The sequence below is a fragment of the Hyperolius riggenbachi genome, chromosome 5 (assembly GCF_040937935.1).
Source record: "Hyperolius riggenbachi isolate aHypRig1 chromosome 5, aHypRig1.pri, whole genome shotgun sequence".
Lineage (NCBI taxonomy): Eukaryota > Metazoa > Chordata > Amphibia > Anura > Hyperoliidae > Hyperolius > Hyperolius riggenbachi.
Window position 1 is genome coordinate 274148902 of NC_090650.1, and position 13521 is coordinate 274162422.

Genomic DNA, 13521 nt, shown 5'->3' on the forward strand with positions numbered 1-13521 from the left:
CATCCGAAAAAAGTAATTTGGACCACTGAGCAACAGTCCAGTGCTGCTTCTCTGTAGCCCAGGTCAGGCGTGGCTGCCGCTGTTTCTGGTTCAAAAGTGGGTTCATGCTTCCATCTGCTGAAAAGCTTTATGGAGATGAAGATTTCATTTTTCAGCACAACCTGGCACCTGCTCACAGTGCCAAAACCACTGGTAAATGGTTTACTGACCATGGTATTACTGTGCTCAATTGGCCTGCCAACTCTCCTGACCTGAACCCCATAGAGAATCTGTGGGATATTGAAGAGAAAGTTGGGAGACGCAAGACCCAACACTCTGGATGAGCTTAAGGCCGCTATCGAAGCATCCTGGGCCTCCATAACACCTGAGCAGTGCCACAGGCTGATTGCCTCCATGCCATGCCGCATTGAAGCATTCATGTCTGAAAAAGGATTCCCGACCAAGTATTGAGTGCATAACTGAACATAATTATTTGAAGGTTGACTTTTTTGTTTTAAAAACTTTTCTTTTATTGGTCGGATGAAATATGCTAATTTTTTGAGATGGGAAATTTGGGTTTTCATTAGCTGTATGCCAAAATCATCAATATTAAAACAATAAAAGGCTTGAACTACTTCAGGTGTGTGTATTTGAATCTAAAATATATGAAAGTCTAATGTTTATCAGTACATTACAGAAAATAATGAACTTTATCACAATATGCTAATTTTTTGAGAAGATCCTGTATATTTGGGGACACCCACATATGAAAGATCTTCCTGAGACCACTCTTTCTTCAGTTAAGTTTACAATTAAATTTTGGCGGAATTATGCAGCAGCGCTGCGCTGGATTCCCACGGCCTTTTTACTTTCCCCTATATTAGGGTCCCCGGCGTTTGCGAGGCCACTTTCTAGCACCTTTCAGGAGTACTGGGGAGTTAGGGGCTTAGACTACCCGATAGATTTTTGTCCTGCTCCAGCTTACCGTTTTCTCTTATTTCAAGACCTCCAGGAAGGTTGATTTCTGGGGATAAGCTTTTTGACGATCTACAAATTCGACATTATGTCCTCTCTATCCTGTACCCTAACATTTCCACATATAACATTCTTTGAACGTCTTACTAGGAGCCAGGCTAGGCAGAAAGGTATGATCTCACTCTTATATAAGGCTATTACTTTGACTCCTGTGGAATCTTCAGAATACCATTCTTATATGTCCAAATGGGAAACAGCCTTATCAGGCCCTATGAACATGTCTAAATGGCAAAAGATATGGGACAATGCCCGTCGTACCTCAATCTGTATATTGATAAAAGAAAACATTTATAAACTACTTTTCAGGTGGTATCGCACTCCTGAACTCTTACATTCTATTTTTTCTTCGATTTCTGATAGATGTTGGAGGGGCTGTGGACAGAAGGGTACATTGGAACACATTCTGGTTCTGCCCCAGATTGCAGAGGTTTTGGTCCTCAATCCACAAATTAATAAACTAGACTATTCGAAAAGCTGTCCCATACGATCCTTGGGTTCTACTTTTGGGCCTTCCTATCCCAAACACTCGAGTTTCTACACAAAGAATGGCAAATGCTATCCTAGTGGCTGCTAGATTATCCATAGTGGCTGCCTCGAAGTCCCCATCCCCTCCAACAATAGAAAGAGTACGATCCAAAATAGAATTTATTCGAAATATGGATTATTTATTAGCTATCAAACATAATACTGTCTCGGCCTTTGAAAAAGTATGGGATTTTTGGGATATTAATATAGTTATGGAGGAAGAACTATCCTAATCTAAATGGGCCTTTTGTGGGAGAGTTGGGAGAAGTTTGACTGGAAACAAAGCCAAAAAATTCATGGGGAATGGGATCGGGAGGAGGCCGGGTTATATTACTCTGTTCCAACACTGTTTTAAAGGTTTTATATGTTCTTGGTACTATTACTTATGACTAACACCGCCTTCCATCAGATTTGATATACTGTTAAAATTCTTTGAGGACTGGAACAATATGTTCATTACTGATATGTTCTTGTACAGATTGCTGTTATACTCTGCTTCATTTGATATTTCTCAATACAAAAAACTTTTAGTACCAAAAAAAAAAAAAAAAAAATTCTATAAAACTACCAATTTTCAATGTGCAATAATACCTTACAACTGTAATATGATGTCCCAGTGATTGAGGATAGAACCAGCTCATGGAGGAGCTGGCACCGAAGACATAGCACTGAGTTTATTTACCTCCGTACATAACACACAAGAGTACTGGCAATCTCCTGCATGCCAAGAAATGGAGGATAGCAAAACAATGTGACGGGAGTCTAAAAACCATGCATGGGCAGAATGGTGGCCAGCAATTTTACTTTGCTGCACCAGAGCCAAAGTTGTGCTTTCTGAGCAAGACATTACATAGGTTTGCCTCTACCCCCTCCCCCCCCGTTTGCCTGGGCACTCCCTCAACCCCAAAACATAAGTTAATTGGTCGCCCTACCCTCAAGCAAAAGGAAAAAAAAAAATTGCTTTAGACTATGGTAGGCACATTAAAAAGTGATTAAAGTAGGAATTCAAATGTTTGTAGTGATGGTCAATAAAATGCAAATAATTCCAAGTTGATGAAGGTGCAAATTTTGTACACAAATGTATATGTAGCTTGAAAATGGACTTGCTAAGGTGGAATTCCATTGGTCCATTTTCACGCTATGTAAATTTGATAACATTTTCATGACCCGAAATCAGTTTAACTACTTGAAGACCACTTCATGCCAATGGCCGTGACCGCGGCAGCAGCCCCAGGACCACCTAACGCCAATTGGCGTCAAGTCCTGGGGCTGCTGTTTCCCAGGGAACGGCCGTGCGCATGTGCGATCGTTCCCTGCCCATTTACAGAGCGGATTTCCGTGAATAGCCTGCTAGCCGCCGATTGCGGCTGGCAGGCTGCTTGTAAACGAAAAGGGAAAGAAAGCCCCTTTGCTTACAAGCGTACAGCGCTGCGGTCTCCAGCAGCGCTGTACGAGATCGGCGATCCCCGGCCTCTGATTAGCCGGGGATTGCCGTCCTCTTATAGGCTGATGCCTATGGGAGGCGGAACAGGACGGATCACCGTTCTGTTCAGTGTAATGCACGGAGGGGAGGAGGGAGGGGGAGATCGAGCCTGATACAGGCTAAGAAAGAAAAAAATGTGACAAGAGCGATCGGACCCCTCCGGCAGCATGTCCCCTTAGGAACAAAAATAGGAGGCGACTCCGATCACCATACTTATTAGCTGGGCTGTGCAGGAGGCTGAAAAGCCTGCAGAGCCCAGTTCAGCCAAAAAGAGCCTGGTCTTAAGGGGGGGGGGGGGTTAACACTGCGGTCATCAAGTGGTTAACGTTAATAGCATCTCACCGACAATCCCCAATTGTGAGATCCTCTGAGGGACAGTTAGCGACTCAACTATGCCACACCAGTTGCTGCAGAAGGTCATTACTGCATAAACACAATATCTTCCGCAGCACTTTGAAGAGTACATAATCATGTTACTATTTCGCCCCTTAGAGGAGCTCACAATCTAATCCCCATCATAATTCTATTCCAATGTCCCTACCGTAATATACCCGCAAGGCCATTTTTTCGGGCAGGGAAAGAAGGATCCACAAAAAAGGGGGGAGAACATCCAGACTCCATGCACAGTATCTTGGCAGAGATTGGAGTCTAGCACTGTTCAACATCAACGTGCAATCTTTTCATCCACCTATAACTATTCAATTATCCTTCAATTCAACCAGGGAGAAAAATGAATAACTGTAGGTCCAAGATTTTGAAGCCAATGAGTGGAAGATGATGTTGGCATCTCAAACTCACCTCTTTAACCGTAGCTTTTATGTATTTTTTCCTTGAAGACAAGTCATGATTGGGATAACTTTCATTAACCTTAAAAGGAATACAACAGCTTATTACTCAACTATTTTACTGGTGTCATAGGTCAGCATTCTTCATACAGCTAGGATGTGTCAACAGTGAAATATCTGCAACATCTTAAGTTTACCTTTTTGCAGATTTGTTTCATTGTGACCTCTTCAAGATTTGCTTCAGCTAAAAGCTTTTGCACAGTTTCTCGGATTTCTTCATCAGTAGGTGGCTTTTTCATCTTTTTGATCAAGGGTTCATCATCTGAACTGTCGTCTGACTCACTCTCGGACTCTACAACTTTCTCTGTTAATTTCAATATGGTTAATGAAGTATGGTGAACTTGCCCACAATACAACTACATAAATTATTCTCAAGCCAATGTGACAAACCAATAATAATAAAAAAAAAAGTGTACAGAGTTATTTTTATCTTAAAAAGTTTTGAATATGAAGAGCTGGAAATGGAATAACTTCTGTGGTCAGGACAATTAATGGCCTTTGTAATTAACCTGACAGGCCACATGTTCTACCCTGGCTATCTAGTCATTGCAGGAGTAGCTTCTGCAACCAATAGTGGGTCGCTGCTCCTGCCATGAAGGGAAAGCAGGGCTGTGGAGTCAGAGCAATTTCTGGGAACCTGGAGTCGGGAAGAAAAAGTGTACAGACTCCTAATAAATTTAAAATAATTAAAAAAGATAAAATATGATAAAAATGTTCCATTTCCCAGACAATAGTGACCATACATAACATGTAATAGCTGTGCTTAGTCCACAAAAACAAAAAACCTTTAAGCTATTTGTGCTGCTGTAATAAAGCAGTCACCATATTTTTAAAGTGAATGGGAACCCATATTTAAATAAAAAAGTCAGATACTCACCTTAGGAGAGGGAGGCTCTGGGTCCCATAGAGCATTCCCTCTCCTCTCCTGGTCCCTGTTGAGCTGGCTCCCCCGTAGCGGTATTCGACCGTTCGGTCAAATACCGCTGTTTGCCCACCGAAGGGAGGCTTCGGAAATGCTTCAGGAGCCCGAATGCTCCTGAAGACTGCTGTACACTGCGCATGCGCGCCCTCTATGACGCACTCGCACGTGCGCAGTATGGAGCCGCCTGTCTTCGGGAGGACTCTGCTCCCGAAGTCCCCGCGGCGGGGGATTTGAGAAGGGGAGCCAGCGCAGCACCGAGGGCATCGGGAGAGTAGAGGGAAGGCTCATTAGGACCCGAGCCTTCCCTCTACTTAGGCGAGTATCTGACTTTATTTAAATATGAATTCCCATTAGCTCAGTCAGATATACAGATCTCATAACTACATTTTTGATGTTTACACAGGAATTTTTATATATAGCATCTCTGCTGTAAGATTAAAGCCTGGTGTGTAATGTCACTAGTAGGGATGGTCAGTCAAATGCAAATAATTCTGTGTCTATTCAGGTTTATGTAAATGTTGTATGCAAATGTATGCACTACCTTTGATCATGAGATAAATTTGATAGGTTGTTAAATTTGGGGTTGAGGAACTAAAAATCAATTTACACAGTTGTACTATACTTAACCACATAACGACCGCCTAACGCCGATAGGCGGCGGAAGGTCGTTTGTGGTTTTCCATGGAAACGGACGCTCGTTCCATGTCAGTTCACGGAGGGTGTCTCCGTGAACAGCCTGCGAGCCTCCGATCGCGGCTCGCAGGCGAAATGTAAACTCGCGTGGGGAAGAAATCCCCTGTGTTCACATCATACGGCGCTGCTATTGCAGCAGCGCCGTAAAGGAGATCCCCGGCCTCTGATTGACCGGGGATAGCCGCAGTCTGATAGGCTGAAGCCTATTAGAGGCGGCGCAGGACGGATCGCCGTCCTGTGCCGCCCACAGTGAGGAGAGAGGGGGGGGGGGAATAGCGCTGCGGAGGGGGGGCTTTGAGGAGGCCCCCCCCCCCGCTGAACCAAAACAGCCGGCGGCGATCAGACCCCCCCAGCAGGACATCCCCCAAGTGGGGAAAAGGGGGGGGAAGCCAGTCTGATCGCCCTGCATGCTGATCTGTGTTGTGGGCTAGAGAGCCCACGCAGCACTGATCAGCGAAATATCCCCTGGTCCTTAACTGGATAAGCACTCCCCGCAGAGCTGTAGTGAATCCACTGGGAATGTTGTGCACATTGAATGCAGGTGTTGTCCATCACCCTTAAACCTGGTTCAGACCATGCATGAAGAGTGTGTAATAGAGGAAGAATCCCCTCATTCTCCTGCAGAGAACCTGCACATCACTCTTGCATGTACCCACACAGTTAGATAGGGCCCGATCGATGTTCTTTGTTCCTGTCTACACCCTCAAGTACCCTTACCAAGAACTAGTTTTGATTTCTATTTAAAGGGGTTCTTTCGCGAAAAAAGTAGGCAGTTAAAAAAATGTGACAGATGACAGGTTTTGGGCCAGTCCATCTTTTTAAGGGGGATTCTCAGGGCTTTCTTTGTTTTCAACAGCATTTCCTTAACAACAGTTGCAAAATCTAACTGACATAATAGTGTGCAAGTGATTAGGGAGGCCGGCTGGTATCTTGCTATTTTAGCAGTTAAACTGCTGTTCAGGAAATGCTGTTGAAAACAAAGCCCTGAGAATCCCCCTTAAAAAGATGGACTGGCCCAAAACCTGTCACATTTTCTAACTGCCTACTTTTTCGCGAAAGAACCCCTTTAACAGCTACTCTACAGCTATATCTTAAGCTTAGTTAAAATGCATCTCTGGTGTACAAAACCAAAACAGAGGTATGCTAATGCTTAAAAGTTATATTGTCCCAACACATTGTCTGTTTAATAAGATTCACTGGAACTCTATCAGCTGGGGTCTGGTGCATAGATCTACCCCTTCTCAGAAAATGGCCCTTGCTTTTTCTATATCAGATATAGAAAAGTTAGAGGCCTTTTTCTGCAAGGTGGCAGAGCTACATGTCAGAACAAGGCTGATATGGGGCTCCAGTAAATCCTATACAGACGATATGCTTGGGCATTCACATTGGAAATAACAGGCCGGGGTGGCAGACAGGGTAGTGTCAGCTTCCTAGCCAGGAGCTTTTTGTTTCAAAAGCAGTTGCCATCGTAATATAGCCTAAAATTTCCTAAGCTTTGGCAATGATGAAATGCCTTTTATGTGACGTACTTTCAATGAACAAGATTGTTATATGCTAATTAGAGTTGAAGTTGAGGAATCAGAGTCGTCAGAGGATTTTTGTACCACCGCCACAACCCTGAGGGAGAGAGGGGTCGGAGAATGTCCATGGATCCCTGACATGACTCTTCCACATCTTACGTAGTACTTAGCTTCACTTATTACCTCTGTGCTGTAGACAGTGTCACTTTATTAAATAGTATAGTGTCCCAGTGCTAGGGGCAGATAAGTGCAGTAGATAGCTTCACTATAAAAACTACCAATTATTAATGTAACAACTAATATGGTGTCCCAGTGATTGAGGATAGAACCAGCCCAAGGAGGAGCTGGCACCGAAGACATAGCACTGAGTTTATTTACCTCCGTACATAACACACAAGAGTACAGGCAATCTCAAGCATGCCAAGAAATGGAGGATATCTAAAACGCTTATTTTTAGCGATTTTGTGTAGTATAGAGTGGTTTGCAAAAGTATTCAACCCCCTAGAGGTTTTCCACATTTTGTCATATTACTGCCACAAGCATGAATCAATTTTATTGGAATTTCACATGAAAGACCAATACTAAGTGGTGCACACGTGAGAAGAGGAATGAAAATCATACATGATTCCAAACATGTAACTGCAAAGTGGGGTGTGCGTAATTATTCAGCCCCCTTTGGTCTGAATGAAGTCAGTTGCCCATAGACGTTGCCTATGAGTGCTGATGACTAAATAGAGTGCACCTGTGTAATCTAATCAGTACAAATACAGCTGCTCTGTGACTGCCTTTAGAGGTTGTCTAAGAGAATATTGGGAGCAACACCATGAAGACCGAAGAACACACCAGACAGGTCAGAGATAAAGTTATTGAGAAATTTAAAGCAGGCTTAGGCTACAAATTTTTTTTTCCAAAGCCTTGAACATCCCACGTAGCACTGTTCAAGCGATCATTCAGAAATGGGAGTATGGCACAACTGTAAACCGACCAAAACAAGGCCGTCCACCTTAACTCACAGGCAGAACAAGGAGAGCGCTGATCAAAAATGCAGTCAAGAGTACCATGGTGACTCTGGACGAGCTGATGAGATCTACAGCTCAGGTGCAGGAATCTGTCCATAGGACAACTATTAGTCATGCACTGCACAAAGTTGGCCTTTATGGAAGAGTGGCAAGAAGAAAGCCATTGTTAACAGAAAAGCATAAGAAGTCCAGTTTGCCACAAGCCATGTGGGGGACACAGCAAACGTGGAAGAAGGTGCTCTGGTCAGATGAGACCAAAATGGAACTTTTTGGCCAAAATGCTATGTGTTGCGGAAAACTAACGCTGCACAGCACTCTGAACACACCATCCCCACTCTCAAATTTGGTGGTGGCAGCATCATGTTCTGGGGGTGCTTCTCTTCAGCAGGGACAGGAAAGCCGGTCAGAGTTGATGGGAAGATGGATGGAGCTAAATACAGGGCAATCTTGGAAGAAAACCTCTTGGAGTCTGCAAAAGACTTGAGACTAGGGCGGAGGTTCACCTAGCAGAACAATGACCCTAAACAAAGCCAGGGCAACAATGGAATGGTTTAAAACTAAACATATCCATGTGTTAGAATGGCCCAGTCAAAGTCCAGATCTAAATCCAATCGAGAATCTGTGGCAAGAAGAATGGGCATGGATTTCAGTCTCTAGATGTGCAAAGCTAGTAGAGACATACCCTAAAAGACTGGTAGCTGTAATTGCAGCAAAAGATGGTTCGACAAAGTATTGACTCAGGGGGCTAAATAATTACGCACACTCCACTTTGCAGTATTTTTTTTTAAATGTTTGGAATCATGTATGATTTTCATTCCACTTCTCACATGTACACCACTTTGTATTGGTCTTTCACGTGGAATTCCAATTAAATTGATTCATGTTTGTGGCAGTAATATGACAAAACGTGGAATAGTTCAAGGGGGGCAAATACTTTTGCAATGCACTGTGTAAAGATGTACTTTTACATACCAATTTATTTAGCACATTTTTATTTCAGGTAACATCACAATACTCAAAACTCAGACTTTTACAATGCATTTCACTTAAAGAGAAACTCCGACCAAGAACTGAACTTTATCCCAATCAGTAGCTGATACCCCCTTTTACATGAGAAATCTATTCCTTTTCACAAACAGACCATCAGGGGGCGCTGTAAGGCTGATATTGTGGTGAAACCCCTCCCACAAAGGAATTCTGAGTACGTAACCCTTGGCAGTTTCCTGTCTGTGAACCTTGCTGCATTGTGGGAAATAGCGGTTTACAGCTGTTTCCAACTGCCAAAAAAGCATGCAGCAGCTACATCACTTGCCCACAGTAAAAATGTCACCATGTAATAAATGTCAATGTAAATCAGGGATTTAAAAGATTTTACAAAGGGCAAACACTGACTAAATCATTTATACATAATTATTGTAAAAATTAAGCACTTTTTTATTACATTATTTTCACTGGAGTTCCTCTAAGGTTTTGGCAATTTTTACCTTTTTTGGAAGCACTTTGGTTCTTCTTGTTTGTAGTACTACTGTCTGCTTTCTTAACATTAGCAGATTTAGAGGCTTTCTTATTCTTGGGTGTCGATTTTGGTTTGGCCTTTTCTTTCTTGGCTACTTTCTTTGGAGGCTTAAAAAAAAATCATATCAGGGAATCAGTTGAAATGTAGTATTGAGTATGACACAGATATATGAATGTTTTATTTTTGTTTTAGCAATACCTCTTCCTCTTCTTCCTCCTCACTTTCCTTTTCCTCTTCTGAAGATTCAGCTTTATCCTTTTTCTCATCTTCACTACTAGACTCATCTGTTAGAATCACATTGGATTTACGGCTCTTTGATTTTCGTGCAGATCCAGAACTGCTGCGTTCTTTTTTACTGCCCTTTGAAGGTTTTGATTTTGATTTTGGAAGTGCCTATAAAAACAAAAACACAGTTTGAATACAAACACAATATGCAGTCTAAGGCCACATACAGACATCAGACCATAGTCTTTGGAAAATGAAAGATCACAGACCAATCTTACCACCCTTCCTGTAGTATAAGAGCCATACTCTACACAGTCTTTTCTATGGAGCTGAACTCCACATCAGGAAAAAATCTTTGCAAGATGCTGCACACAAACATGCTGCACACACAAAAGATCAGTAGCTGCAAAAGATCTGTTCCTGCCAAAAATCCATTCCTGCAAATTGCAATGATAGTCTATGAGATCTGCAGATCATCATACACACATGATTTAACTGACATTCATCTGCAGATCTGCAAATCCATCCTGGTGGATCTGATCTGCAGTTGAATGTCAGTTAAATCATGTGTGTATGATGATCTGCAGATCTCATAGACTATCATTGCAATTTGCAGGAATGGATTTTTGGCAGGAACAGATCTTTTGCAGCTACTGATCTTTTGTGTGTGCAGCATGTTTGTGTGCAGCATCTTGCAAAGATTTTTTCCTGATGTGGAGTTCAGCTCCATAGAAAAGACTGTGTAGAGTATGGCTCTTATACTACAGGAAGGGTGGTAAGATTGGTCTGTGATCTTTCATTTTCCAAAGACTATGGTCTGATGTCTGTATGTGGCCTAAGACAAGTCTTCTGTTTCATTAGCAGTAAAAAGCACAGGTATGACATTCAGCCAATTCACTGACCTTTCTGTAGAAGACAAATATTTAAGTGAAATTCCACTCAATAAAATGTCCTATAAGCACATAATGATACTGCACAAATGTATTTACAAATCATGATATTAAAAACTACCCTTCCAATTTAATTTGCAGCCAGCTTTCAAAAGTAACTAAACACAAACAGAACCAATTTTCTATCTTGAATCCCCACTGTGTTTCAGTACAGGCGGTCCAGGTCTCTCCCCACTTACAGTACATGGGAAGCACAGTAACAGGTCTTGTTAATTTCCACCTCTGTTCTAATTGGGTGAAAGTCGTGTCCACACCACCAACCCAATCGTCTGTTATAAATATAGCTAAAAGGATGGGTATTTTATACCTTAGCAAATGTCAAATTTTCACTTAAAAGTGTGGCTGCTGGCAAGTCCTGAGAGCAACAAAAACACTATACAAAAAATTAAAATATATGGAATAGCTGGTCAATATAGCCACATCAAAACAAATTAGGAGTGCTGTGCACATACAAGCATTCAATTTGAGACAATCTCTGTATATGGTGTCACACCATGGGGTGCTGTTCCTGTCTCTTCTGTAACAATTTTGGTTACAATGTGATCCACTTCGTATCACTGGTGCAAAAGTAGCACAGCTGAATGGTTAGTGTCTTACCTACTCCAGCTCTGGGTCGGATTGCTTTTCCCCTGCTACAGCTGCCTGATAACACTAACAATTCTGATTTTAAGTTGTGACACGACATGCAGAAGACACGGGACTAAGGCAAGGGTAATTGTGCTGCTGCAGTAAAGGACGATTAATCAGACCCAGTGTTAAGTAGATAACACATACCACAATGCCATGCTACTCTGCAGTCCCTGTTGTCTCCCACAAACTAGTCACAAATAGGGGGTATGGGTTTATCCAGAAGTAATCTTTGGAGTGAATTTCTAAAATATTCCACGCAGTAGAGAAAGGACAGAAAAAGTAAAATATCGAACGTAGAAGTCCCGAGGTGGGATTTAACCACCCTGGCATTCTATTTCGTGCGGCCATGGGTGGCATTTCTATTTAAAAAAGGACTTTTCTTTTTAGCGTAGCTAGCACTGTTTCACCTGCTCCGCTCGCCGCCGGCAATATTTACCTGGCCGCGATCCCGCAATAGTCGAGACTTCCGACGTCATGCGTCAGCCTCTGTTGCCCTATTGTGTGCCCCCAGGACCCCCCTGCGCTCTGCTGTAACCTGTAACGAAAACCACCATGCTAGCAACACACAGTGTGTCGCCAGCAGGCTGTTTACCTGTGTGTGTCACCGCCGCTATATTGGAGCTCCCTGCCTGCATCCTTTCCCTCCCGCTGATTGGAGGGAAGGGCCGCGGGCGGTGAGCACCGATATAGAGGAGGCGGGGGAGCGGCGGTGACAGACACTCACAGGTAAACAGCCTGCTGGCGATACGGCGGTTTTTGTTACAGGGGACAGCAGAGTACAGGTCAGTCCTGGGGGCACACAATAGGGCAACAGAGGCTAGTGATAGTGTGCACAACCAGCCTCTGTGCCCTGCTAACTTTATTAAATCCCACCTCGGGTTCTATTTAATTTGTATTATTTCACCAGATTTTATAAAAATAAAACAAAAATCCCTAGAGTAGAGATTTGGTTGTCCGGAACTTAACTAACCAGCGTTCTCAACTAAAACAAATCGCTGGCAGTACTCACAGTAGAAGGCCAGCTGAGGTGGGGAACACACTTGTCTCAGTTTTCTGCATGCATTCTCTGCACACAGTGTGTTTGCATGAAGAAAAAAACGGCAGTTTTTTTTCACCGCACCTAGTGTAATTGATAGAGAAAACTGACAAAGGGCCTGTACACACTAGCTGCGTTGCATGGCGATTTTAAAATCACATGGGATTTTTAATCGCAAAGCCTTCATGAAAATAAAAATCACATTGCACCACTATGTACAGTGCCTCGCGATTTGCTTTATTTTCAGGAAGGCTTTGTGATAAAAAATAAAAATCACAACACAGGCAGTGTGCACAGCTCTCGCGTCATCGGAGCTTATTGCGCAGGCGCAGTAAGCTCCCGATGACGTGCACAGAAGCGAACATTATTCGTCTGTTCAGATGAATATTAAACCGGGACCGTCGGCGGGGAACGGGTGATCGGAGGAGGGCGGCGTGGGACATTACCACAACAGGGGGCTGATAGAAGCCCCAGGTAAGTGTCAGCTTGTTTGATTTTTAGACTACCAGAGAACCCCTTTAATGTGCAGAATTTTCTGCACATGAAAAAAAAACAACGCATTAAGAGTAAACTAGCCCATTGATTAAAATGCGTTTTCAGTTTTTCTGTGCAGAAAACGCGCACAAAACAGTCAAGTGTGTTCCCTGCCTTAGACCGACAGATCTCGCTATGTAAAGATTTGATCTTCCCCGGGGGCTTTCTCCTGCTCCACAAACACGAGCGAGTCCCTTGCCATCCTCCCGCGGTCTGCCAATCAGCCGTGATCAACCCCGGTAATAGGCTCAGTCACATAAGTCTGGGTCTACTGCAAATGCGTGGGAGGTCCCCGGATGCGCAGAAGACCCAGACTGGACCTGACTGAGCCTATTACCGGGGCTGATTGGCAGACCACGGGAGGACAGCGAGGGACTCACTGTTTATGGGGCGGGAGGAAGCCCTGGGTACGTATCAAATTCTTTACATAGCAAGATCTCTGGTACACTTTAAAGACTGGACTCCATGGCTCCCCCAAGGTTAATATACTTTTAGTTACTGTATTTTACCATTTAATACAGAGTTCATGGTATGTACAAAAAGTGGAGTAGAGTACTGTATTAGCTAGGCACAATTTTAATACTGAGTCTCAAGCAACCAGAAAACAAT

General features: G+C 43.2%; 1 protein-coding gene and 2 non-coding genes across 4 annotated transcripts in view; all 3 read right to left on the bottom strand.

Moving 5' to 3' along the window:
• Nucleotides 1–13521, bottom strand: part of DEK (DEK proto-oncogene) — a 57686-nt gene that overhangs the window by 12372 nt on the left and 31793 nt on the right. For both annotated transcript variants that reach the window (XM_068236960.1, XM_068236961.1), the window contains exons 7-10: nt 9736–9930; nt 9506–9644; nt 4005–4171; nt 3821–3889 (exon numbers count right to left, since the gene is read on the bottom strand). In XM_068236960.1, the coding sequence (XP_068093061.1) occupies nt 3821–3889; nt 4005–4171; nt 9506–9644; nt 9736–9930 (570 nt within the window). The remainder of the gene's footprint in view (nt 1–3820; nt 3890–4004; nt 4172–9505; nt 9645–9735; nt 9931–13521) is intronic.
• LOC137520065 (small nucleolar RNA SNORA57) lies at nt 2146–2277 on the bottom strand. The gene has a single exon (XR_011021411.1). It is a non-coding gene; the product is annotated as a small nucleolar RNA SNORA57 (small nucleolar RNA).
• LOC137520067 (small nucleolar RNA SNORA57) lies at nt 7305–7436 on the bottom strand. The gene has a single exon (XR_011021413.1). It is a non-coding gene; the product is annotated as a small nucleolar RNA SNORA57 (small nucleolar RNA).